Raw genomic sequence first — 25,536 nt, forward strand, 5'->3', positions numbered from 1 at the left:
ACATATTTGTGAGTTTCATGTGCCTTCTCATACTCCCGGCGCTCAGAATATTTCTTTCTCTCACTTCTTTCTTTAAATATCTGTTGATGGCTCCATGATAAACCATGGGACGTACTTTCCCATAAAATAGAGAGAATTATGTTCACCATCCCTATGCTATCTTATATAGCATTGACTTCATAGTACATATTTAATAAATATTTGGCCATTTTGGACCTGACATTAAAATTTCACACTTATTTGGTCTCACTGTGTATTTCAGTGACAAAGGTCAAGCAGTGGGCAGTTGGCTACTGGAAGAATATATTTTTAAAGGTTTTGTTTTGTTTTGAATGTATGGGTTTTATGCCTGCATGTATGCACCACTTGCACACTTGGTACCCATGAAGGTTAGGAAAAAGCCCTCGGGTCTTCTAGAATTAGAATTACAATGGTTTTGAGTCACCACATAGAGAATTGAACCCTAGTCTTCTGGAGCAGCAGCCAGTGCTCTTAACCACTGGGTCATCTCTCCAACCCTGGGAAGATATGTTTATTTAGCAGACTCTGAGTCCAGCCAGCACTTCAAAGAGAGTAACAACCCGCAAAGGTTACTTGAATTACTCATGCAAAAATTATGTATGGGGAAAGTATATAGTGGAGTGAAGGTGTGGGGTGGGGGGGGCAACAGAAGTTTCTTCTGCTTCTTTTTTGATATTCAGAAAATTAATCAGGTGTTTGCTGAATTTCCCTGAAACGAGAAAGTATGACAGTTGCAAGATCGTTTAACACGGTGTTTGACACATAGCAGCTGCTCAATAAATATTAATTTATTTGGTTTAATGTGATGCATTATGTAACTATAAGACCCCTTCTTTATCTCTATATGCATAAGCCACCATTCTCTTTTCCTCTTTGTCCTTTTCATCTCAAGAGTAACCTGCATGCATTTTATTCTGAATCTGTAAAATGGGCCAGGAGATTAATTGTATAATAGAAGCAGGGATGATTGGCTAGCATGGTCCTCAAATCTTTTCTATGGTTTAAGACATCTTGCCGGATTGGTAAGTAAACTGCTTTTTTTTTTTTAAAGATGATCTTTATCTATCTTTACTGGTGCAATAAAAACTTCAGAGCACAAAGTTTGTGACTGTCATTTCGAAGTCACTCAATTCATAACTGGGATGCCACAAAAACAACTCCCTGTTAGCCCAGAGGGAAAAAAAAAAGAAAGAAAGTAAAGGGGAAATTCAGATTAGTCACATAGAAGTTCCCCCGCCTGCAAAATCTGCAGAGTTAAAACTGAGAGAGTCTGCCCTGCTCCTTCAATTGCCTTTTGTCTCCGGTTCTGGGACCTTTGTCTTCTGACCCACAGGCTTGGCTTCACCCTTGTCTTCTCCTTTGTGGTGAAGAGCAGCCTTCCCCAGGCTCCCCTTTGCCACGGCTGTGCCTTCTCTGCACCCTGACTTCGAGCATGGAAGGGGAAGGGGTTCAACCCCCGGATGAGAATCTGGAAAATGGATCAAGGCCAAGGTTCAAGTGGAAGAAGGTGCTAAGGCTGGTGGTCTCTGGGATTAAGGCAGCAGGGCTGCTCCTGTGCGTCGTCTATGTCTGCCTGCAATTCTCTTCATCTCCGGTAAGATGCACCAGTGGGCGCTGCTTCTCTTCCAGCTCTGGCTCGGTGCCAGCCGCAACAGCTGCAGACACCTGTAGCTAGTCTAATGGTAAAACTCCTCAGCCCCCTGCCGCTGCCTGCAAGTGATCGTAAAGTGTGGTCAAACATCCTTCGGTGTCTCCTTTCCTTCCTATTTCAACAGTAGCAATGCTAGGGTGGAGTAAAAGGCAGAGGGGCCCCACTTGTAGGTTTTTTTTTGTCTCTCCCCCTCCAACCCCCGCAAGGCAAAAATCCTAGTGTATCTTAATGAGCTGTCTGTCCACCCTGAAGCTTTGGGTTACTGATTTCTCTATCCATTCTGGTAGCGATGTGTCGGATCAAGGAATCAGTATAAAAGAAAGACAAATAACGGACCCCTTTTACTTTCCATCACATTCATGAATCTGCAGATATTCAAGGGGATCTGGTTTTTTAAAATATTCTGAAGGTTTCAGGATTAAGTCCTTTCTTATCACTGACCTCATACCTGAAAGGCTGCAGCAGTGTGTGTGTGTGTGCACGTTTGTTTGCTCAGACGTTTACATCAATGACTTAATCTCACAGTCTTGTTTGCTTGTGTGTTCTTTAAATGTTCACCGCAGGTGACTCTGCAGTTTCCCCAGAATCCCATGTTGGATCTGGCCTCATAGTTCTTGTTTCCCCAGTGGTGGCTTTAGGTCAAGAAATCATTCCTTGGTGAATGACAGACTGGAACTTCTTTTTAACAGCCACATCAGAGACACAGCTACCTCAAATTAAACCAGGATACGACGAGCAGTCCACGCAAATGCCTGGGCTTGTCTCTGTGCACAGGAAGTGGGGTTTTGGTAAATAGAAGCTGGTGGGAGCGTAGGTGTTCATGACGGCTGAACCGTGTACTGTGCTTGTCCCTTGGAACAGAAAACTCCAGGAATGAGGCTGGTGCGGTGCTCAAGCCTGCTTGGCCAATTAGAGCAGCAGCATCTGGTCCTCTTCTCTCCGCTCCACATAGCTCTCCGTGTAGGATTGGGGGTGAAAATTTTGTAGGCACTTTGGGGGAAGGTGCTATGGTAGAGTAATTTGTTCATGGTAGAATGCCTGAGACACAGACCGGAATCAGGCTTTTCTAAGAAAGCAAACAGAGTAACCAAAAATAGACCAGCTGCGAGCCTTGAATAGACCTGGGAGTCTTGAGACTTTTCAAACAGCTGAGTGTTTCCTCACTCTGTGGCATGAGAAGGACGAAAGGCTCCAGTCTAGGGTAACAAGGTACACAAAGGCATCAGGCAGGGGCAGGAGAGAGCAAAAAGTGAAACAGAGGTGGGTAAACCGCTAGCGTCTAAGACCTTCCTTCGTGGACAGTCTTACCAGGGCACAGTAAGAATTCGGGTCCTTTCTTCAAGTCACCCAGAAACTCTGCAGCGTGGTCTTGGCTCAGAAATGGAATCAAACGCAGGGGGTGTAACTTGGACATTGAAGCTGATTGCTCATGAAATAAGCAACCTGATTACTTTTGATAGAGAAGATTTGGGAGCTTGTCTATCTCAAAGTTTTACACTGTTCTCAGACCTGGGCAGAGCAATGGGCCATTCTCTTTAATCTCACTTATTAAGGGGGTAGATAGACAGGTAGTTTGTATTTTTCCCTGGAACTTGGTCAAATTGTATTGATGGGGAACAGACAGGAAGGAGAAAGATAATCTCTTTGACAAAGGGACTGGTAACCCTTAAAACATTAATGTTTGGCATTATGGTTGGGGGTGGGCCAGGTGGTGAGGTTGGTGCAAGGAAACCTGTCTGGGGAGACATGTTGTAGTGAGGTGTCAGGGAAAACGAACCGTGATCCTTATGAGATCTATACTCAAGAACACTAGGTTCTTCTGTTGTAAGAAAAAGGGCATTTTTGAAAAGAATCATGTTTCTTTCCTTCCCTCTTATTTCTTAGCTTTGCTTTTTTAGCCTTAATTTCCTACATACAACAATTCCAAAGTTACAGCTTCTAAACTCTACCAGGCAGTCAAATTTCCCTTGAAGTTTGTTTAGCAACAATACTTACTGGGTTAGTTTTTATTGACATACACGAGAAACAGCTTTCGTTTTTGCAGTACCCCCTCTTCCCACCCAGTGACAGCCCACCATACCCACATCTTCTATGGTTCATGTTTTTCTCTGGGACTCGGTTTTCTCATCAGTAACAGAGGACGGTTGTATGAGATGGACCTCGAGGTCTTTCTGCTCATCAGCTAATGATGTCATCCTAAAGAACAGGCCTGGGGGCTGAAGGAACAGAAATGTACCTTAGCAGATGTTTGTGCCTAAATGTACAGATTCCTTGGCTTTTCAGACTGGCCTGGAAGAATCATATTTTCATGGTTATACTTGTATACTTTCTTTTCTTTTTTTTTTTTTACTTTATCTGCGTTTATTTTATGCTGAATTTATTTCATGCCATGAGTTTTTGTTTCTTCAGTTTCCACTGGGATATCTTTTTCTTCTGTGCAACCTCCTCTTCTGGCTTTGGAACAATCTGTTCCTTCTCAGTGAGAGTCATCTCGATGTGGCAGGGGAGCTCATGGATGGGTTAATCCGGCCATGAGCTCTGTAGATCCATCGGCACATCTTAGGAGCCTTGTTCCCCGGGTTGTGTTCAATGACCAGAGACTCTACATCTGAACCCTTAGGTTCAGCATTACTCTCTGCAGTTTTGAGCATGTGCAGCGAAATTTCAGCTCTCTTTTTTGGCCACAGTCCCTGTGTCCAGCCCCACTGTTTGGCCTGGGCGCACCTACCAACTCCACCATTATACCGCCAAATGGCACACATTGCTTCTTTAAAGTGACATCCTTCAGATACTTGGTGGCTTTGCGGATATGCATACCTTTGATGGCCTGGGCAGTTTCCCGAGTATTCTTAAAGTGAACACGAAGGTTTGAACCTCTTGATTTGCATGATTTTGTGGGGTTTTCTGGGTCGAGGGAGTAGCGAACCACCTTCACAGGTCACCTCTGGCCGCTTTCAGGAAGAGGAACGCGTATACTTTCTAGGTTTAGTTTATACTCTCTGTAGCTCATGCGTACCTTGCTTAGAACGAGGAAGGACACAAACACTCTGGAATATCACTGGTTCTAATTATGAAATGGAATGCAGTTGCTGCCGCTGCTGCCGCTGCTGCCTCACTGCACAGTGGACATTACCCTGGGGGTACCATTCAAAGTGCCAGGCTTCTAGTCTCACCTGGGACTTTAACTAGGAAGCAATAGAAAGAGGAAAAGCTGGCCTAGGAGGTGAGACACTCTTTATTTTATTATTTTTAATGTGGTGTTTGTGGATGTGTATATGTTTATGTGCAGGTACTTGCTTTTGTGTACATGGTTGCATGTGTGTATGCAATTGTGTGTGGAGGTCAGAGAACAACCCCTAACGTCATCCTCAGAAATGCCTCATATTCTCTTTAAGATGACGTCGCTCACTGGTCTGGGGTGTACCAATTAAGCTAGACTGTTTGGTGATGGAGACCCAGAGATCCTCCAATCTCTGCCTTCACAGGACTAGGATTCCAAGGGCACACTCTTATGTCTTAACAAGGGTCCTGGGAGCTGAATTTAGGTTCTCATATTTTCTAGGTAAATACTTTATCATCTGAGCTATCTCCCCAACTGTAGGTTATATTTCTGTGTCCCGGTTAGGAGAAGCAGAAGTGGTCTATGCCAAGGGGAGCCAGAGTTAGAATTCAGTCTCTTGGTGATGTTTTGTATTATAAAACTCCAACATTTTTTGTTGTTGGTGGTGTTGTTAAATACTGGAAAGAGGACTCTGCCTTGAATCTTTGATTATGATTAACTTAATTTAAATGTCTACATGCAATCCACCATGTCTTTCTCTTAGAAATTATTCAATCATATACATAACATAACTTCAAATTCAAGTGGAATTTGCTTTCTCTGAGCAAGTCTTTGAGATTTACAAAAGGAACATTTGGAATGTTGAATTAATTCATCATGAAGGATTTTGAGGCTTTGGTGGTGGATATTAATGCAGACGACTAGAGACCCTAGACTGCTAAGTAGATATTAGCCGTAGTATTTTATGAGAAAACAAAAACCAAAAGAAGGTAGGTAAATCACTCATGGTTGCCTACCTGCTTAAGTGGGTAATTTTGACTTCTGTACTTGATCTTATCAGTTAAATCAACCTTACATTGATTCTGAATGCTTTTTTTTGTATAGGGTATTGCTTGAAGCTTCAGAATAAAAACTGCACTGGACAAGGTTTCTTTAAAAAGAAACTCTTTGAATTAATTAATGATCAAGAGTTGAGGTGAGGTGAAAAGACGACAGATATGTGGAGAGTTGCTCAGGAGACAATAGAAAGAGGACCAGAGGGAGAAGGGGTTGCCTCAGATGTCTGAGTATATGTGTGGAGAGTCAGGAGGGCTGAAGGAAGAGACGACATACTTCAGCTGAGGTTAAAGTTAGGAGTGGAATTTCCACTACAGACAGGAGGGATGGGGATGGGTACACAGAATAGCAAATCATCCAACATGGCTGAAATTGAGTGTTCATAGAGAACATGGGTAGGAGATGAAGCTGAAGATCTAGGCAGGCTTGGACGGTAAAAGATCTTGTGAACCATTATGAGAAACTTGATTTATTCTATTCTATGTCAAAGGCGGTGGTTACCAACAACGATGCTTTTCTACATTTTCCTTCTTGCTTGGGATCTAAAGATAGGCAGTATAGAGATTGACCTAATGTCACCTGGCACTAGGGGGCACCACTGTAAAACTAACCATCCTCTTATGTCTTTAAGGCAGTCTGCCCACTCTTTCCTTAACTGAACCTCTTGGGAACCAAGTGCTTATTCACATAGATGATGACGAGCACTATTAGGCAATATTAATCTTGTTCCCACGGTGATGGTATTTTCTAAATGAGCAATTTAGGTATATGTATATTCTGACTGGAGTCTTTACCATCGGATAGCATAGTATGAATGGAATTATGGCACAAAAACATTACACACAAATACATATATAAACACAAATACACACCTGATCTATGGATATAATCTCCCTATTGATCTTTGTTGAGTGTCACCCCCAGCTACTAGCACTGAGCAGACCTAGTCTTGCCAAGGGCCTAGCAACACTGCCTTGATTATTCTTTTCCTTTTGTGACAATTACCTCTCTGCTCTACACTGTTCAAGAACATGCTGCTTCCCATTTCATGAGTTTTCTGTTCATGGAAAATGAGCATTAATCCTTTTGTGATCATGTGAGTCAGAGGAACCACGGGGAGTGTTAGGATTTAACACATGAAAAGACAGTGACAGCATACAGCATGCTTCTCTCTCCATCGTCACTGGTGAAATAAACAGAAGAATTACTATGAAATTGGAATCTCTAATGTCCTGTGCTTTGCTAGTTTTGATACTTCTCAAGTAAAGGAGTGAAAATATTTCATTCTGTGGAAATACGGAAAATCATCTTAGACTTTGGGGCCAGATATTGAGGTACAAATACACAGGGGAGCAGGAACCAGAAGTTCTAGCTGGTTCCAGGCTATTAGCTCCATGATCCTGAGTAAATTCCCTAGGTCTCAGTTGGTTTAATACTTTTGAAGCTGGAACGTGGTTGGGAAGTTCACACATTTGACTGTTGAGTTTCATAAATGCCAAGGTTATTATTGCTAATCATGGGCACATCATTTTCACAACCACACTGAGACATCAGCTTTGCCTTGTAGTGTGTGTGTGTGTGTGTGTGTGTGTGTGTGTGTGTGTGTGTGTGTGTGTGTAAATGCAGACATTCAACTATACCTCTTAACTCATCAGGCGTATCATGTTAAGATTAATCACAGCTTCATAGACATGATTTCTATATTGGAAATTTAGGATTTAAAACAATCCCCAGTAAGAAGAGCTGTGTTTTTATTTTTTTAAACATATGTTTCTAATTAAGAGTTGTTTGAAAGAAGACAGAAGGGGAGAATTTATGAAGTCATGAAGTGTTATTAGGTTTCGTATCTGGTTAAAATGGTTCAAAAATCTAGAATTCAGGGTGGGAGAGATGGCTTAGTGGGTAAGAGTGCTTATTGCTATTCTGAGGACCTCGTTTTGTTCTTAAATATATCAAATGTCTCCCAGACACTAATTCAGGTCTCAAGGGATCTGACACCATTTGGCCTCTGTAGGCACATGCACATATGTAGTCCACAAAAACTCAGGCAGACCGCATTTTAAATGAACAAATAAGTTAATATTTTTTAAAAATATTAATGTTAACAGGATTAAGATTCACAGACCAGGCTATTTCTATTTCTATTGCCCTTCACTCATGTCTCCCAATTCTCCAGAGACTTGTCTGTTAGGCAGCAGAAAATCAAATCTACAAGAAACATGTGCTCTGACTCACAATATTGGAATCATAGATAACTTGAGCCACTGATTTCTTTTTAGGAGAGCTTTCGTTCTGAAATATCTCATGGGTGGGTTAATTGGCATAAATTTATTTGACTTTGATAACATTTAAAGTCTTTCCATAAACTAACAAAGATAGAAAAAGAGACTCACACTTTAATTATTTGCATCCTGTTTAATAAACATTATGGATCAAAGCCTTCCTTACAAAATATAGCATTGTGTTGGTGTGAAATTGAGGGCTCTGGTGAGTTTAAATGATGTGCCCTGAGGGTTGAGCTTCCCTGCAGACAGCAACAACATGAGGGTGAGATCCAGGATAAATAGTCAGACAAAGAACCTAATATTATAAATTTTAGGTTAATATTATAAATGAGAAAGAAACATCAATATAGTCACCAAGAAAGAGAAATAATGCCCTTCTGCATTATAAATAAATTAAAAAACATGTCTTACAGTTAAGTAATAAAAATATATTCAGAATTTTTTGTGTGTTAGGTACTTCATGCTTGCAGATTCTAAGAGCCCTGGAGATATTAGTGTGTATGGTATAATGAAGACTAGGAAAATCAGAACTCTTTGGATCAGAGAGCTGACATGGTGCACTGGGGGTGGGGGGAGTATTGAGTGATGTCACCCATGATAATGTCCCTCAGTTTGACCTAGTTATTTTCCTACTTCTGGTTTCTCTTCTTTACTGTGTCCTGGAGGTATGCAAAAATGACATGGTTGTGCTATTTAATGCTGGGGAAATCTGAAGCAAGTGGCTTGACAAGGTTTGCACAGAGAGATCAGGGCTGGGAATGAAGGTCAAAATCCAAATCTTGCCTTTCTCTGTTACACTTGCCTGTGATCTCAGAACTCTGAACTTTAAAGAATGTTCCTGTTTTAAAATGTACACTTTCCTGTCTGACATTAGTTGCCTTTGAAGAAAGATTTATGCTCTGTCACAGAAGAAAGACATAGCTACTTCCACAAAAATAAATGATGTTAGGTTAATGCAGCATTAACAATTACATACTACCTTACAGGGCCCTTTCAGAAAACAAACCACTGCCTGCGTGACATTTTCTGTATTTGTTTTTACCAGTCCTCTTCTTCCTCCTCCTTTTCTTTTTAAACAGGAAGGAGACTGGAAAGAATACTTGTTTAGGTCATTCTAGTTCTATTAGACACTAATTCAAGTATTTAGGGTAATGATATGTTGTATGATTTCTACACTATCTGCAAAATATGCATTCAACTGTTCAGTAGTTTGCTAGGGCCTCTGTAGCTAATTAGTACAGTCAAAGAGGCTTAAAACAACAGGAATTGATTCTCACAGCTCTGAAGGCTAGAGATACTGAAAAGGTCATGTTCTCACTGAATGCTTTAGGCAAGAATCTTTCCTGATCCCTCTCTTGTTTTGGGTGGTTCCTAAAAATCTTCACGTTCTTTCGGTTCACACCAGCCTCGTCCCCATTATCACATGCCAACCTTCTTGTCTTTGGGAAGCCTCTTTGGCTTTGAAGGGCACCAGTCATATTGGACTTAGGACCCACCCTAATCCTATTGATGTCATTTTGACTATTCATATTTGTGAAAACTCGATGCAGATATATTTCCAAATAAGGACATATTCTCAGTTTTAGGCACACAAGCATTTGAAGAGCATATTATTCAACCCAAGTGAAACCATTTATTCATTAAAAAAAAATTTAGTGTTCATGGAGTATTGGTTTCTTGTCAGGCATTTAGGGAAAATGGTGAACAAGACAGATATGGACCTTCTGTTCTGAAACTGTTTGTAACCCAGTGGGAAAAGAAGTTAAAGGAGAAAAGTAGGACATATGACAAGCACTCAGAAGTCAAGTGTGACAGAGATTAGTAAGGAATTACGAATGCCTTGCTGTCAATTGGGTTTTGAAAAGTGCGGAGGATCCTTTCCTCATGCCTTACACAGTTGCTTTTCTATTAATTGGCTGAAAAGTGTCAGTGTTATTCAAGGAATTCTGCAGTTAACTTGGAGTGGGAAATTCTAGTACAAGAATATCCTGCCTTTGAAGATATTCAAAGAATTAGTGTGTTAGGCCAGTCATATACTTTTTTTAATGCATTTTATTTTTCAGGTTGCATGCATAATTCTGGCTGTTTTTGTTGTTTTGTTGAATATCTGAGATGACTCTTAGAGACCAGAGACAATGAAACCACAGTCCATGTTCTTTGGGATAGAAAGTGGTGAGTTTCTCTAGGGAGTCACAGATAATCGTCACTAAGTAGATTTACAAGAAGAGAGGAAATGCTTAAAAGGGAAGGCCACTAGGTTATCAGCAGGCAGTATAATGGGGAAGAAGGCAGAGCCGAGGTAAGGAGAGGTTACATGAAAAATGTGCTAAGACATATTCAGGATGAACATGTTTTAGAAAAGAACTAATGTAGCTTTTATTTGGGTTCACAAAAATCTATAAACTTTTTAAAAATCAAAGCCATTGCCTTTGTCTCTAAGAGAATATAGCTAGGGACATGTTTTTATGGATATTAAGGATTTCTTGGCTAAGTTTTTGCCTTATTCCTATTCCCAATCTTTTCCCTAAACAAGGTTCTGAGCTTTTTTGATTAGAAACAGAGTCCACTGTTTGCTACAGGCTGCTTCCTTGAACTACGCAGTAAGTTCTCAAGCAAAGAAATCTAGTCTCTCAGTTCACTGTAGTGTGGAAGTGAAAAAATCCCACTTTTTTGTTTTGAGACCCAGTCTAAGAATTTATTAGATGGTGCTTTCATGACTTCTCAGATCTCTATGGCAAGCTCAAGGTGGGGGCATCAGCTCTGCACAGTGGAGGTGGCATGATGCACTAAGGGAATATTGTCACATAGTTTTCCCAGTCTTCTCAAGTGACTCATAGCTCATTCATGTGCTCCCTTGAGATCTTCAAATTGTGTCCTGATATTGAGTGAGGAATAGCAAGCTCCATATATGACTTCAGAGCCTACTTCCTGGTTTCATATTTGAAATGAGTAACATTTGCTCCTGGTATGGATAGCCCTTTTTCAGACAAATGCCAGATGACTATAAGGTCAACAGCATTATGTCACATTCTACTGAGTCAGAACCAGAAGCTGACACTCTCTAAACATGATCTCTTACAACACCATCACCTTCCTGGGGACATGATATGAACATCTGGAGAAGATCTGCGCATTGGATATTTTTCTTCTATGTTATTGGGCAGCCCAGGAAAGTATCTAATTTTAACTCTTCCATGTACCCACTTTGAGCTTGTCTGTGGGCTTTCTACCCCGTTGCTAGGACAGGTACTCCCAGTCAGAGCCTACACAGTGATGATGTCAATGCGATCTATACTGAGAACCTACAGGGCTGTCTGAGGAGTTCTTTTGAGAGAATTTCTGGATGTTTTAAGATATGAGTATTTTGACAGCTATCTCCAAGTTCAAAATTTTGATCTCACTTACTAATATTGAAGACAATTCAAACCAGTCTCATATTCCAAATAAATATTTTTAATGAGCTTTTTATTTTTAAGGGATCCTGGAATCAAGAGAAGAGTGACTACTGTAACTCTGAACTTAGTACCTTTTACTCCCTAACAAGTTCTAAACAGCATTGATTCTCATTTTCCTATTTTTAATTTCTATAAATAATTGTTGCATGGTGCTTTTAAGCAGGGGGAGGGGGAAAGCAGTGAATTACAACAAGATTACCTCACTGCTTGGTATTATTAGAAGTTCCCAGTTCTTTGTTTTTCCTGTTTTAAATATGCAGAGAATGGCCTCATTTGTAGGTCTTTCTTTTGGCAAATTGTAGAGTTTTTGCTTCTCTGAGTCTTCCCTCTTTCAAAACCTAGATCCAGGTACTTTCTCCTTATGCTACAAAACCACGAGGTAGTTTTTGTTTTCATGTTCTGGGACTCTATTAGGCACACTGTTTGTTGATAATTCCTAAGGCTTCATGTAGAGAGACCGCTTTTATGAATGAAACACAAGTTTGCCAAAACCAAGGAGTGTACATGTTCTAACTTTGTATTTACCCTGTGAGTTGAGTATAATGGCTGTCTCATAGAGATGTTCAGTTTTAGTTTTAAAGTATCTTTATTTTTTTATCAGCTTGTTTTAGTTAACATTCAAGTAAAGAGTTTCACTGCAGCATTTAAAATTAATTAATTATTTAATTTTACTTCACATTCACTGCCCCCTCCTGGTAACCCCCTTCCAAATCCTTCCCCTGTCTTCCCTTCCCTTCTCCTCTGAGCCAGTGGGGACCTCCCTGGATATTGGCATTTCAAGTCTCTGTGAGGCTAGGTGCTTCCTCTCCCACTGAAGCCAGACAAGGCAGCCCAGCCAGAGGAACATATCCCACATACAGACAACAACAGCTTTTGGGACAGCCCCCATTCCAGTTGTTCCAGACCCACATAAAGACCAAGCTGCACATCTTGGCGAGGCCTAAGTTCAGCCTGTGTATATTCTTCGGTTGGTGGTTCAGTCTCTGAGAGTTGCAAGTGTCCAGGTTGGTTGATTCTGTTGGATTTATTTATCTGTTTTCACGTTCATTGCTTGCACATCTGTTGGATTCTCTAGAACTGGAGTAACAGACTATTGTGAGCTGCTGTGTGTGTGCTGGGAATTGAACCCAGGACCTCTGGAAGAGAAGTCAGTGCTCTTAACTGCTGAGCCATCTTTCCAGTCCTTCACTGAAGCATTTGTTTTATATTTGTATTATTATACTCTGATCTTATTGGCCCTGCTCACTGACCTTCACCGTCAACCATCCCCATGCCTTTCTGGTCCCTTTCCCAAATGGTCCCTTCCGCTCTCAAGTCACATATTTATTCCTTTAGTCTTTCATGCTCTCCTTCTCCCTCTTTTAGACTCTCCTCCCCCTCTCATGATACCTTTTCTATTTTTATAAGCTACACATAAATATAGACTCCACATTATTGGAGAAAACATGCAGTATTTGTCTTTATGGACCTGGCTTATTTAATTTAACACAACAACAAGTGAATAGTTAAAGGAAAATAGCACATGTATAGAATGGAATTTTATTCAGGTTTAAAGAAAAGCAAGATTATGATATTTTCAGAACAGATATGACCTGACATTATCTGTCAAGCAACACCTAACAACTTGCTACTGATTTTAGCCAAACTACCGAATCATGTGGTAATCATATCATTCTTCAATTATTGAATAGCTTTCAGTAAACCGCAAGCATTTCTTGAGTTCCCCCCCCCCCCCACAGGGTTTATTGAAAAATCTTCAGACATTGACAGACTAGTACAATGATTTTCAAACTGGGAAACCTGGATTCTTGTATAATTCTGGCTCCACCCACACTTTTTAATTTTTTCTTCAGGACAGGGATTCAATATATAGGTCCTGACTGGCTTGGAAATAGCCACATGTACCAGCTGACCTTGAACCCACAAGAGATCCACCAGCCTTTGGCATTTTGTGCTACTGTGCCTGGTGATTCAGACCTTTAGAATCAGGTGCTCTGTGAGTAAGTTGACCATCTCTACTTTTACTTTTCATAACTTTTCCAGGAGACTCTAATGCATCTCAGCATTAGACACATTTTCCGGTAGTGTCATTACCTGTCACCAGGCATTACATATACATATGATATAACCAGTTGTCAAATTCCTTGTATTTGCCACCTAGATACTCAGTTGTTCCTGGGCTCACTTGCTTGCCTGTCCCTCCCTCCCTCCCTCCCTCCCTCCCTCCCTTCCTTCCTTCCTTCCTTCCTTCCTTCCTTCCTTCCTTCCTTATTTTCATCATCTGTAACATGTCTGACACCCAGAGGAGAAAGCATGAGTTCTGGGTTTTCCCTGGATGCCGTCATGATGAGATCATTGCCAATCTGCTATGTGCCAACTTTTATTTTTCCTTCAAAGCTGGTGCTGAAGTGGGTACAGGAATAGAATATTAATGCAGCCTTCAAGGCAGTTTCTCTTCCTTTTATATTTGTATGTTCAGGAATGTTGATTTTAGGTCTGGAGGCATAGAGCAATAGTCTCTAGTTAGGAGGCTGAGACAGGAGCATCAAGAGTTCAAGGACATACTGGTATAAAAAATAAGCTTAAGGCCAGCCCAGACAACTTGGTGAGACCCTCTCTTAAAATAAAAACAAAAAGCATGGTTGCAGCTCAGTGAAAAAGCACCTGCCTTACATGGGCAAGGTCTTGGATTCAATCCCCAGCAACCTAAACAAAGGAAGAGAAAAAAGGGGGGGTGGGAATCACTGGATATTACAATAAAGAAAATGTAGTTGAGGACAGGAGTTAATTCTCTTCACTTTTGTGGTCTTTAATTTCTACCTTTGAGGCATTATCTTCAACACCAAGATGACTTCTGTATCCTTTGGTGGTTCTGATACAATCCTATTCAAACCCTGGGGCTGTACTCAGTGCTAATGATTCTGAACTTTGCTCTTCACTTATGATGAGAGACTTCACATTTTGTAGAATAAAGAAACTGTTCTGTAAGCTGTGGTCATGTAGAAACCCTTTGTCTCTTTGACATCTCCCAGATTCCTTAGCATCTGGAGATGCTCTGGGGAGTTTTGCTCTTCTTTGTATTCAGACATGGTGTTTAGTATGTGGAGGTAGACCAGATGTCTTTGGATTATTTTCTCATGAGGCCCAGGTTGTCTCTGGCCTTTGCTTATGATGAGAGACTTCACATTTTGTAGAGGTTTTGCTCTTCTTTGTATTCAGATATGGTGTTTAGTATGTGGAGGTAGACCAGATGTCTTTGAATTGTTTTCTCATGAGGCCCAGGTCCTCTCTGGGGTACAGATAGTCAGAACTTAATTCAAGGACTTTGGTAGTTTTGATATGTTCTTTAACTTATTCTTCCTTTTAAAAATATTTTATTTTTTTTCACTTTTCACATATAAACCACAATATTATGTAGGGTAAATTATAAAAATTATATGGATTTTGTTTTCTGTGTATCAAAGAATAATGTCTGATATTTGTTGACCCCCTTAAATATTTTTTCCGGAGCTGAGGACCGAACCCAGGGCCTTGTGCTTGCTAGGCAAGTGCTCTACCACTGAGCTAAATCCCCAACCCAACCCCTTAAATATTTTATGTCAAGTGTTAAACATTCACACATATTCTCTCATTCAACCTCACACCAGCCTTTTGAGATGATAGACTTTTTCTATCCCCACTTCACAGATAAGAAATTGAAAATCAGCAAGTTAATATAATTTTCTAATGGTCACATAAAAATATTCTAATATTATAGACAATGAAAATATCATTAGTCAAGAACGATTTTGTTTTATTATAGGGTTTACTATTGGGATTGTATTTTCCTTTTCTTCCGTTTCTTTTATTGGATGTTTTCTTTATTTACATTTCAAATGTTATCCCCTTTCCTGGTTTCTCCTCCAGAACCCCCTATCCCATCCCCCTCCCTCTGCTTCTATGAAGGTGCTTCCCTACCCACCCACCCATCCACTTCCTCACACCTCCCCATCCTGGCATTCCCCTACACTGGGACATCAAGCCTTCACAGGATCAAGGGCCTCTCCTCCCATTGATGCCTGACAAGGCCATCCTCTGCTACATAGAGACACTGCTACATAGAGACATGGGAGCCTCCATGTGTATTCTTCAGTTGGTGGTTTAGTCCCTGGGAGCTCTGAGGTGTCTGATTGGTTGATATTGTTGTTCTTCCTATGGGGTTGCAAACCTCTTCAGCTCCTTCAGTCCTTTCTCTAAGTCTTCCATTGGGGACCCTATTCTCAGTCCAATGATGGGCTGCAAGCATCTGCCTCTGTATTTGTCAGGCTCTGACAGAGCCTCTCAGGAGACATCTATATCAGGCTCCTATCAGCATGTACTTCTTGGCATCTGAAATAGTTATGGGTTTGGTGACTATATATGGGATGGATATCCAGGTGGGGCAGTCTCTGGATGGCTTTTCCTTCAGTCTCTGCTCCACAATTCTATGGTTGTAACTAATGTATAATGATATATATCCCCCCATTATAGCTTCACTATCCTCAAACATCTCCTGTGTTGCTCCTGTTTAGCCCTCCCCAGTTATTTTAGTGCAGTTTTGCTACAACCAGAATGTTTTACAACTGGAGTCACACAGAGTGTAGCCTTCACTGGTGGTTCTTTTATACAGACATACAAAGTGAAGCTACCCCCACAGCTTTTCATGACCAGATGACTAGTTTCTGGTTGGCACTGAAGATAATAGTCACTTTGTGGCTGCTCCACAGTTGCAAATAAGCATTGGCAGTTAGGACCTCAGCTTCTACAAGTTTTTGTATAAACAGAATGACTTAATATATTTGGTATGGGGACACAGCAATCAGGTATGAAGGATCTGATTTAGGCCTGAGGTTATGATCCCAATGGGCAAAACATATAAGTAGAAATAGACAAGAGAATAACTGAGAATTTCTGCGCAATTGCCATGTGTCAGCAAACTGCTACATTACTTTCCTTAAACTATACTGTTAGCTCTTGCGGGTATTCCAACTACAGTCCAATGCCAAGAAATGGTTTATGTATTTCCCAAATTTGCAAAGCCAGAGAAGTTACAATTTGAAACAAACCCAAGTCCATCAAATCTGCCTTTGTCTTGCCCTATCAGGTTCTTCATCTAAGGGGAAGGGGATTAAAGAAAAGAGTTGGTTTAATCATTAAATCACAAAAAAGATATTTGTGAAGTGTGAGTACAAGGTTGTAGCCAGGTCAAACATGATATTGGCTTTGGAACTGTGGGGATATCTCTGAACTGCATGGAAAGTCTCTGAGCAGTGTCTCTAGATATTGAAGCATATCTCTGGGAAATGTGGGAATGTCTCTGTGAAGGGATGAGGTGACTCTGAGAAATCCAGGCAATCGGGTGTGTGTCTGGGGAGCGTTGGGTGACTCTGGGAGACTCTAGGGCTTCCTCTGGGCAGTTGGGTAGCTAGTGCCGAACATCAGGTGCCCAGAGTGAGAGCAGAAAAAGTTCAGGGAACAGAAAGTATCAGCTTTTTTTTTTTTTCCAATACACAGAATTACCTGAATCTGCTAAATGGTTGTTTCTAAGAGGTTTCTGAGGATATGCTAATTTCCACTCTAGGTGACCTTTGGGAGAAGGAACAGGATGTTAGGGGTTGCAGAAGATCAAACCAGTGGAGGAAGTCACATGTGCTTTTCTGGCAGCCTCTTGACATTTCAGTCCCAGAAGATGCCCTTTTGGTCATAGTTCCTCTTATAACGTCAGGACAACAAAAAGAATCTACACACACACACACACACACACACACACACACACACACACACACGCATGCACGCACGCACACACACACACTACACGGAACCTTTTAGAGTCTTTCACAAAGTCAGTAAAAATAATCAAACCACATACCTAGTGAATTTAAAGTTGACAAGACTCTGTCATAATCAAAAGGTTTTTAGAAGGGTTGGAGGTGGCTTGGTGGTAGGACTGGTGAAGAATTTTCTTAGAATGTGAAAGGCCCTGGATTCAATTCCTAGCAAGCACCATAAAAAAAAGAAAAAGAAAAGGGAAAAAATCAAGTCACAAGGACTTTTGGGATCAGAAGTAAATTCGTGAATGGGGAAACTTCCTGTTTTCTTCACTTTCGATTAACTCATTAACTTGGGGTTGCCAATTTAGTTTTGTTTCTGAAATTTAAGACAATCTGAGCTTGCTATGTAGACTAGGATAAGATCCATCTGCCGCTGCCTTCTCTGTTGGAATTAGAGGTGTCTGCCACCTCACTGACTAGTTTTTTGTTTGTTTGTTTGTTTGTTTATTGCTTTTTGGGAGTAGTTTAAATATAACTATCATGGGAAGCTACTGCATGAGAAGCTGGTCCTGACATGGATGGCCACAGTGTTGTAGTGATTTTTAACAAGGACAATTTGATGCTCAGGGAGATTGTGATACTTAATCTAAGACCACCCAGTATTTTCTTGTCTGGTATCAGAACTCAAGAGCTGCATGCTGTGCTGAGCCCTATGCCACTGTGTAGGCCACTTTTGACAAGAGTACTGGCACCACCAGCCCCAGAGCACAGGGCCATTTATTTGTCTAGGGGATTGTAGTAGAGTGGGTAATGGGTCTCTTGAGAGGTCTTCTAGAATACTCCCTAAAGCACAAAGAAACAGCAGGTAAAGGGCTGGGAGCCAAGACTTGAATTCCTATCCAATGCAACCTTTCTCCCACCTGCTCATGGGTAACCATCATTGTTCTTTTCAGTCCAGGGACCAGCGGGGATCGGGGAAAGCCCTCTTTCTTCCCTGTTGTAGCCTGTTGATTTTAGCCCATGAAGGACTGTGATCCTATTTAAAAGAGAAGTAGGGGATTCCTCATTTGTGTGGGGAGTCCCCAGTGGAATCCTTTTGACTGTGGCTAACTAGTCTGCCAGGAAAGGGGGAAGCAGGGATTTCGCTGCTCAGGGCAGGAAAACAAATTTCTCCCAAGCCTCCGATTAGGATCTCCTGCCAAAAATAACCTTGCAGCTGTTGTTCTTGGCGGGAACAGTGGGTCTTCTTCTTCTTCTTCTTCTTCTTCCTCTTCTTCTTCTTCTTCTTCTTCTTCTTCTTCTTCTTCTTCTTCTTCTTCTTCTTCTTCTTCTTCTTCTTCTTCTTCTTCTTCTTCTTCTCCTCCTCCTCCTCCTCCTCCTCCTCCTCCTCCTCCTCCTCTTCTTCTTTGTTAGTAGGGAATCCAGCAAACGGCTCCCCTCTAAAACTGTAGACACCATCTGTAACTGGCTTCTTCTTTTTTTTATTTTTGGTTTTATTTTTTAAAATTTTTTCCATCTTTATTAAATTGGGTACTTCTTATTTACATTTCAAATGTTATTCCCTTTCCGGGTTTCTAGGCCAACATCCCCCAACCCCTCCCCCTCCCCTTCTATGTGGGTGTTCCCCTCCCCATCCTCCCCCCATTACTGCCCTCCCCCAACAATCCCGTTCACTGGGGGTCCAGCCTTGGCAGGGCCAAGGGCTTCCCCTTCCACTGGTGCCCCTATTAGGCTATTCATTGCTACCTATGAGGTTGGAGCCCAGGGTCAGTCCATGTATAGTCTTTGAGGAGTGGCTTAGTCCCTGGAAGCTCTGGTTGGTTGGCATTGTTGTTCATGTAGGGTCTCATGCCCCTTCAGCTCTTTCAGTCCTTTCTCTGATTCCTTCAATGCGAGTCCCATTCTCAGTTCAGTGGTTTGCTGCTGGCATTCGCCTATGTATTTGCCATATTCTGGCTGTGTCTCTCAGGAGAGATATACATCTGGTTCCTGTCAGCCTGCACCTCTTTGCTTCATCCATCTTATCTAGTTTGGTGGCTGTATATGTATGGGCCACATGTGGGGCAGGCTCTGAATGGGCATTCCTTTAGTCTCTGTTCTAAGTGTTGCTTCCCTATCCCCTCCTAAGGGTATTCTTGTTCCCCTTTCAAAGAAGGAGTGATGCATCTGCATTTTCGTCATCCTTCTTGAGTTTCATGTGTTCTGTGCATCTTGGGTAATTCGAGCATTTGGGCTAATATCCACTTATCAATGAGTGCATACCATGTGTATTTTTCTGTGATTGGGTTACCTCACTCAGGATGATATTTTCCAATTCCATCCATTTGCCTATGAATTTCATAAAGTCATTGTTTTTGATAGCTGAATAGTATTCCATTGTGTAGATGTACCACATTTTCTGTATCCATTCCTCTATTGAAGGGCATCTGGGTTCTTCCCAGCTTCTGGCTATTATAAATAAGGTTGCCATGAACATAGTGGAGCATGTGTCTTTGTTGTATGTTGGAGCATCTTTTGGGTATATGCCCAAGAGAAGTATAGCTGGGTCCTCAGGTAGTGCAATGTTCAATTTTCCGAGGAACCTCAAGACTGATTTCCAGAATGGTTGTACCAGTCTGCAATCCCAGCATTGGAGGAGTGTTCCTCTTTCTCCACATCCTCGTCAGCATCTGCTGTCACCGATGTAACTGGCTTCTTGGTGCATTCTTTGAGAGACAACTCAGTTTGTACAGGGATGTTTCTGGTTTTTTTTTCTTCATCTTTTTACTTTTTTATTGGATATTTTTAATTTACATTTCAAATGTTAATTGAGCTTTACATTTCAAATGTTAATCGAGCTTTTGGGCTAATATCAACTTGTGAGTGAATACATACATGTGTGGTTTTTGTGATTGGTTACCTCACTCGGGATGATATTTTCTAGTTCCATTCATTTGCCTAAGAATTTTATGAAGTCATTGTTTTTGATAGCTGAGTAGTACTCCATTGTGTGATGATTCTGTTTTTAATGGACTTGAATATATGGTTCTGCCCCTTGTTATGACTTGGATGCATTTTGAGTTTCTTTGCCTTTGGCTGCCAAATTCTGTGAGTTTTTATCAAGGTTCTTGCTGTTTTACTTCTCACTGCCATGTACCGACTTGATTCATGTTAGGTTTCTCAAGCTGTTGAAGAGAAGGGAAAGATCCAAGGTTTAAAACCAGCTAATTTGGCTGGTGGGTTGGCTCAGTAAATAAGAGCACTGGTCCTAATCCTAACAACAGGTGTCTGAGTCCCTGAAACTGTGTAAAGGTAGGAGATAACTGATTCTACAAAATTGTCCTCTGACATGCACATGTGTTCCGTGCCCCCCCCCCCCACATGAATGTATGTGCAAACTCAGGGACCCATATGCACACACACTGTCTCATGTACCTGTGTTCTAACAGGTTAGAGCAGGTTATATTGACCCTTAAAAACAGGGTATGTTTACTTCTGTGCTGCAGTGGAAGAAAAAGCAAAGAAAAAGCTTCCATAACTTTTTTTCTAGTTTCTTCTGAGAGTCTGTGAGTTTGGATTCTGTTGTTGTTGTTGTTGTTGTTGCCTATAAAGTGTGCTGGTATTTAAATAGAGAAAGGGCTCTGTGAACCAACATAATAATCCAAAGAAGAGTTTAGCAGAAGTGAAGAGTTCAGATGCTTGCATGGTAGAGCGGAGCGATCCTCTCCCATTAGAAGAAATGTGATGTGTAGGAAAGGAAAGGCTGTGTAGCGAGTCCGGGTCAAATCCTCACAGAAAAAGCTGTCTTTTGTTGGGTATTGTTCCTGTGAGCTGCAGTATCTACTTCCCTTTTCTCTTTCTCTAAATATATATCTTTGTCCTTCCTTAGGCGAAGGACTCTCCAATCCAAAGACTCAGAGCACCAGTTACCGGTAAGTATTACTGAACGTTTAGTTGATCTTTATGTACTTATTGTGTGTGTCTGTTTGCTCCATGTGTGTCTGTGTTTATGAGCACACACACACACACGCGCGCGTGCGCGCGCGTGTGTGTGTGTGTGTGTGTGTGTGCGTGCGTGTGTGTGTGTGTGTGTGTGTGCATGTGGAGGCCAGGGGTTGACACTGGGTTATCTTCCCAATGTGCTCTTCACATTATATTTTGAGACAAGGTCTCTCACCATATCTGGGGATCACTGGTTTAGCCAAATAGGCTGACCAGCGAACTCCAGGGATTCTTTTGTCTTTGCCTCCTCAGAGATGTGATTATAGTCCACAGTCACCGTGCCTGACATGCATGTGTGCGTGCATGCATGTTCGTGTGAGGAACTGAGGAACTGAGCTCAGGGCCTTATCTTCAGCAGCAGGCACCTTATTGACTAGCCCACTATTATAACCTTGTTCCCATGTCTTTAATAGATTCTTTTCTGTAGTCTTATTTTTCTCAGAATATAAGATCTGTCATTTCCCTTAGGAAAGTGTTGCATCCCCAGATTGTTGGAGTCTCCTCCTCCTCCCTCTCTTCCTCCTCCTCCTCTCCCTCCTCCTCCTCCCTTGCCCCCTCCTCCTTCTCCCCCTCCTCCTTCTCCCCTCCCTCCTCCCCCCTCTTCCTCTTCCCCCTCCTCCTCCCCCTCCTCCTCTTCCCCCCCTCCTCCTCTTCCTCTTCATCATCATCATCAAAAAAAAAAAAACAAAAACAAAAACAAAAAACAAACCAAAAATGAAAAACAAAAACAAAATAAAAAGGGGAATAGTAACCAAAGAAGTGCCTGTCTCTGTGCTTGCCTTTCTTCATCCTCCCAGAAATATTTTCTGGGTAGGAATTTTATTTGGTTTTCATCTGTGGATTTTAAGGCTGCCTCGCTGTAAGACATCTGTCAGTTCTGCTTTGTAACTTGATGATACTTTAAGGAGAGCCAGGGAGGCCAGATATGAAAAAATTACTTTGATCAAAAGAATATCATTTGGCCTCTTGATCACAGCCAACCACCAGGAGTTTCTATATGAGTTTTCAAGGATTTATTAACCTCTCTGAGCTAAATGGGAAGTATTTTTCCCCTCAATAAGTCATTCTTATTTTCGATTCAAAGTACAGCTCCAGAGCCTAGTACAAAGTAAGACTTACTGAATTGGGGTCAATACTAGGGTTCTGCCATTTTCTATCAGCAAGAGCCATGAGTCAGAGTAAGTGTATATGATATAGTTGCTTAGCCATTCAAGGTAATATTCAGGCTGATGCAGAACTGTAAGAAAGTTGAGCTTTGGGGCTTGCTTCTAGAAAGGCCTGGCACAAACCTTCCAGTGCATCTGCTTCACTTCTCCCTCCTCTTCTTCTTCCTCTTCCTTTTCATTCTCTGTGGCAGTGCCTCTTTCCAAGTCATGAGTTAAAGGACGTAGAAGGAAGAACCACATGGCTATGTCTTTGGCCTCTTTCTCTGGGCTTTCAGGACTAAGCCCACTTTGATTCCACATGTATCCTGAGCTTGACTTCATAACTAAACTTATTGGACTGCTGCCAAAGACCACTTAGTAATGCTTTCAGTAAGTCTGATTCCCAGGGGCATGTGGAAGATGGGTATTTCATGGTCAGGTGGAAAGGTCTAGGGAAAAGCTAAATGCAAATGCTCTGAGTCGAGATAATCAGAGATGGACAGGACCAAGACAATGCAGGTCCTGTTGTCCCACCTCTGCCAACCTTTGTGGTAGTCTATGGACTATGTTGTAGACTCAGCTGGAGAATAAGCACTAAAGATGCCTGCCATTTCTTGTTTTTGAGAAAACCAGAGGATATTGGAACCTGTTTGTCTGTCCTGCCATATGTCTGAGGTGACAATGGCTTTTATCTCTCAGCTCTGTCTTACAATCTCTTCTTACGCTCTCTTGAAGACTGACATTGCCCCCCCTTCTATTCCTCAGGCACAGTTGCTTTGAGATATCAGTATACCACAGCACTTCTCTACTCTCAGTTTTTCCAAAGTCTCCTTCTTTGTTCCGTTTTCTTCACCTGATCTAGCTTTACTGGAAGTTTCTCATCTCATATTTTGCTTAGGGATAATCTTGTTTTCAATTCTTTTAGGATGTGAGGGGGGAAGACTATTCATTGGCACATCCAAGAATGAGTATGAAACCATGGAGGTGCAGAACAATTCGGTCATCATCAACTGCGATGGGCTTTATCTCATCCACCTGAAGGGCTCCTTTTTCCAGGAGGTCAAGATCAACCTTCATTTCCGGAAGGATCGCAGTCCAATCTTTGTGCCAATGCTGAACAATGGTCAAAGGGTTGTTTTCACTGTGGTGACCTCTTTGGCTTTTAAAGACGAAGTTTACTTGACTGTAAATGCTTCTGATACTCTCTGTGAACACCTCCAGATAAATGATGGGGAACTGATTATTGTCCAGCTAACTCCTAATGGATACTGTGCTCCTGAAAGACCTTATAGCAGCACTGTGAACCAAGTACCACTGTGAATTCCACTCTGAGGGTGGACAGGACACAGGTTCTTTCTTGCGAGAGATGAGTCCATCCTGCTCAACTCCATGACATGTGATGGAATGCAGATCCCACCCCACTTCCTCACTCAGGGATATTTAAGTCGTGTCTTACATAACAGTTGACCTCTCATTCCCAGGATTGCCTAGAGTCTGCTAAGAGCTCTACAGGGAATGAAAAAAATAAATGTCTCTTCAAGATGCATTGTTTCAGTTGGTCAGAAGATCATTGTAATAAACATCTGACACTGAAAATGGGGCTTGATTATTATCTTCTAGAATTTTGACATTGTCAAAAGAAAGAACTAAGAATGGGACTGTGAGTCTGGAAAGGGTGGTGTCTACCAGCCAGTAGGAGCTGGAGTGCTCTATTCAAGGTTAAGGTGATAGACAACTGTTTAGGTGATGAGGTGATGTATACTGTGAGCTTCTCCCATTATCTCTCTTCTTTCCTGGCCTCCAAATATACATAATAGAAAACGTCCTTCAAAGAGCTATCTAGGATGATACCACCGAGTACTGCATCAGTGATGTAAAGAAAACCAGTAGAGCTTTGTTTGTTATACAGAGCATAGGAGAGATTTTACCCCAACAGTTATTTTTATAATCTAGGATAATAGTGAACTGAATGTCGCAGGATAAAGGTCAAGAAGGGTTTTGACAGTCTAAGCAAGACTGTTTTCCAAGTTCTCTTTTCCAATATTTTATGTAAATCTTTGATAATTTAAAAATTTTTAGTATTTTTTGGCCATTTTCAATAGAAAATATAGCTCAAACTATTTCCAGATGACTTCATATCCCCATAAGGATTATATTGTGTTACAATACAGTGCGTATGTCTTGAACCTCCAGAAAGTCTGAAGGCTACTAATCCTTATACTAAGTGAATTCAGTTACATTTGGAATTTTTTGTCTGATAGTATATTTTCTCTTATGCATCTATCTATACTTCTATGTACCCTCTGTTTTAATCTGTTATTAAAAGAAGCCAAATAAAAATGCTACATAAAAGAATTTGTGCACAAGACAACCACAGATGTTAAAACTGGAAAGCCTGCCACAGGCTACACATTGGGTGAGATATTCTGTGATCTCTGTCTTGGTGACTTAAGAGACTTAGTGTGTGTGTGTGTGTGTGTGTGTGTGTGTGTGTGTGTGTGTGTGTGTGCGTGTATGTAGTTACATTTTTGCTATTGACTAACGTTTATAACTACAGGTAATATTTAAGAAAATGTATATTTATTTTTTAATTTTGGACGTATGTCTATATTTTTTATGGATTTGCAAGTACAGGCCTAGCATAAGCATCACTGTTCTGTTGTTCACAGCCTTGAGTACCACGCTCCCTGTTCCGGAACCTCACTCCTCTGGAGTACACCCAGCCTGCTACTTTTATTCTGGCCTCTGGTAGCCACTCAGGGATAATGCTGTTGTGTGCCAGCCTCAATCGTCCCCGTGCCAACACATGTGGTCTGTGTTTTAGTTCCTTTATCATTTCCTTCAAAGGAATATTTAACCCTGACTGTACTTGAAGAAGAGATTCCCAAGAAGAGAACTGAGTGAGAAATCAGGAGTCAGGAATTCTAAGTCTGACTCAAGGCACAAAGCAAGTACCCTTGGACAAATGACTTCCTATTTCTGCATTCTGCTTCCTTCCTGTTAAATGACAGAATTGCAAAATGTCTAAAAGCTTGGGATATTGTGTTTGTAATGTTAGCCGAGGATCCCACATGTTAAATGTCTCCGTGCTG

At 41.4% G+C, this 25,536-nt stretch overlaps 2 protein-coding genes across 21 annotated transcripts in view; one reads left to right on the plus strand and one right to left on the minus strand.

Moving 5' to 3' along the window:
• LOC103692000 (uncharacterized) overlaps positions 1-25,536 on the minus strand; it is a 443,265-nt gene that overhangs the window by 78,575 nt on the left and 339,154 nt on the right. For 11 of the 19 annotated variants that reach the window (XR_015636084.1, XR_015636081.1, XR_015636073.1 and 8 more), the window contains one exon: positions 20,262-20,482. The exons of 2 other annotated variants lie outside the window; for them this stretch is intronic. Coding sequence is in view for 6 of the 17 variants with exons in the window: in XM_087581984.1 (XP_087438110.1) it covers positions 18,382-18,834 (453 nt within the window). In the remaining 11 variants the exon portion in view is untranslated. Of the gene's footprint in view, positions 1-15,384; positions 20,483-25,536 lie in introns of those variants that run through there. 6 more of the 19 variants (XM_087581984.1, XM_087581980.1, XM_087581983.1 and 3 more) reach the window with 1 other exon arrangement.
• Tnfsf4 (TNF superfamily member 4) lies at positions 1,303-24,796 on the plus strand. Of its 2 annotated transcripts, none has more exons than NM_053552.2 (3): positions 1,303-1,615; positions 21,187-21,229; positions 23,370-24,796. In NM_053552.2, the coding sequence occupies exons 1-3, from the start codon at positions 1,454-1,456 to the stop codon at positions 23,762-23,764; spliced, it is 600 nt and encodes a 199-aa protein (NP_446004.1). In that variant the 5' UTR covers positions 1,303-1,453; the 3' UTR covers positions 23,765-24,796. The 2 variants fall into 2 exon arrangements, with proteins under 2 accessions (NP_446004.1, XP_087437942.1); XM_087581816.1 differs by lacking the exon at positions 1,303-1,615 and adding an exon at positions 2,917-3,073.

Source organism: Rattus norvegicus, chromosome 13, assembly GCF_021556685.1.
Source record: "Rattus norvegicus strain SHRSP/BbbUtx chromosome 13, alternate assembly SHRSP_T2T, whole genome shotgun sequence".
NCBI lineage: Eukaryota > Metazoa > Chordata > Mammalia > Rodentia > Muridae > Rattus > Rattus norvegicus.